Source organism: Vairimorpha ceranae (genome assembly GCF_000988165.1).
Source record: "Vairimorpha ceranae strain PA08 1199 chromosome Unknown NODE_388, whole genome shotgun sequence".
Taxonomy (NCBI): domain Eukaryota; kingdom Fungi; phylum Microsporidia; family Nosematidae; genus Vairimorpha; species Vairimorpha ceranae.
The window spans coordinates 1-1336 of NW_020169683.1; the positions used below are offsets into that span (position 1 = coordinate 1).

The window sequence follows — 1336 nt, forward strand, 5'->3', positions numbered from 1 at the left end:
CCTATCAAATATAAAAATTTTTAAATAGCTGTATGCGTTAAGTATATAATTTTTAATAATTATAAAGTTAAGGAAAACAAGTGAATCATAATTTAAGTTTACTAACAAAAATAATTAATTTTCACCTATTGATTTTTTACCCCTACATTTAAAAATCTATCAATATATATAAAAAGTTTAAATCTGAACATTTTTTTATTTTTTAACTCTTCTTTTTTAGAATTTTTTTAAAATTTTTTCTAATAACGAATAGCATCATTTTAAGGTTTATTTCTCTAAGCACGAAACAATGTTTTCGTGTATTGTGTTTTAATTTTATTCAACTTTTTAAATTATATACAGGGTGTCTAGAGCCAATTTTAGTTTTTTTTTAAAAAATCATTTTGTCGTTAAAAATAATAAGTATAGGCATAAAGGCGCATTAAATCTATTAGAAAGAAAATGCATTCATTATATTTGCGATCTCGTTTAAAACGGGATATCGCAAGCTAGTTATTAAATAATTTTTTAAAAAGATCGGTCTCTTTTTGTACTTTTAAATTTAGTGCCCTTATTATGAAAAGTTTATCAAATAATATCATCAAAAGCATTAAAGGAAAAGAAAAAATTGCATATGAAAGCTTTTTTTACAATTTTAAGGAACATTTTGTTGGTAAATTGGTCTGGAGATGCAGTAAGAGAGGATGTCCTTTATTATTAAAAACTACAACAGATTGTCTTTTACTAGAATTTTCAGAGCATAATCATTGCAGCGATGATATTAAATTTAGCAAAGTACTCTTTGCTAGTAAATTAAAACAGAGAATCCTAGACTCCTTTGAAACATCAAGAGTTGCAATCTCCAATGTAATGTCTGAATTTAACTACTCAATCATTATAGATTATAAGATGATGAACAGTTTTGTCACAAGGGCTAGAGAGACCAACAATTTCACAATTGTTAAGGAATATGATATCCCATACAAATTGACAAAAACAACCAGAGGGAACAAGTTTTGTTTTACGATTCTGAAATACATGATGAGAACAGAATTGTTGTATTTACAACCGATTAAAATATTTTGCATCTTATCAATTGCAAAATAATGACTTGTGATGACACTTTCAAGTCTGCTCCTAAGAGCTTTGAACAAATTTTTGCAATGCAATGTTAAAAGTAAAAATTTGCCTCTTTTGTATTGTTTTATGAAAACAAAAAATAAATATTCTTATAATAAGCTTTTTGAATGGTTAAGTAAAGTAATAAAAGAAGAAGTAATAAAAGAGAAGAATATTATTTTGGACTTTGAAAGAGCTAGTATGAATGCTCTTAAAAAGTTTTTTACAAGTTCTAAAC

General features: G+C 25.4%; 2 protein-coding genes across 2 annotated transcripts; both read left to right on the forward strand.

The window, feature by feature from the left end:
- Positions 1 to 555: 555 nt before the first annotated feature.
- AAJ76_388000556 (hypothetical protein) lies at positions 556 to 1086 on the forward strand (the record flags this gene model as incomplete). The annotated part of the gene is made up of 1 exon (XM_024475419.1): positions 556 to 1086. The coding sequence occupies one exon, from the start codon at positions 556 to 558 to the stop codon at positions 1084 to 1086; it is 531 nt and encodes a 176-aa protein (XP_024329351.1).
- Positions 1087 to 1095: 9 nt separating this feature from the next.
- AAJ76_3880001096 (hypothetical protein) lies at positions 1096 to 1336 on the forward strand (the record flags this gene model as incomplete). Its single annotated transcript, XM_024475418.1, has 1 exon — positions 1096 to 1336. A coding segment is annotated over one exon (241 nt), but the record flags the coding sequence as incomplete, so codon positions are not given.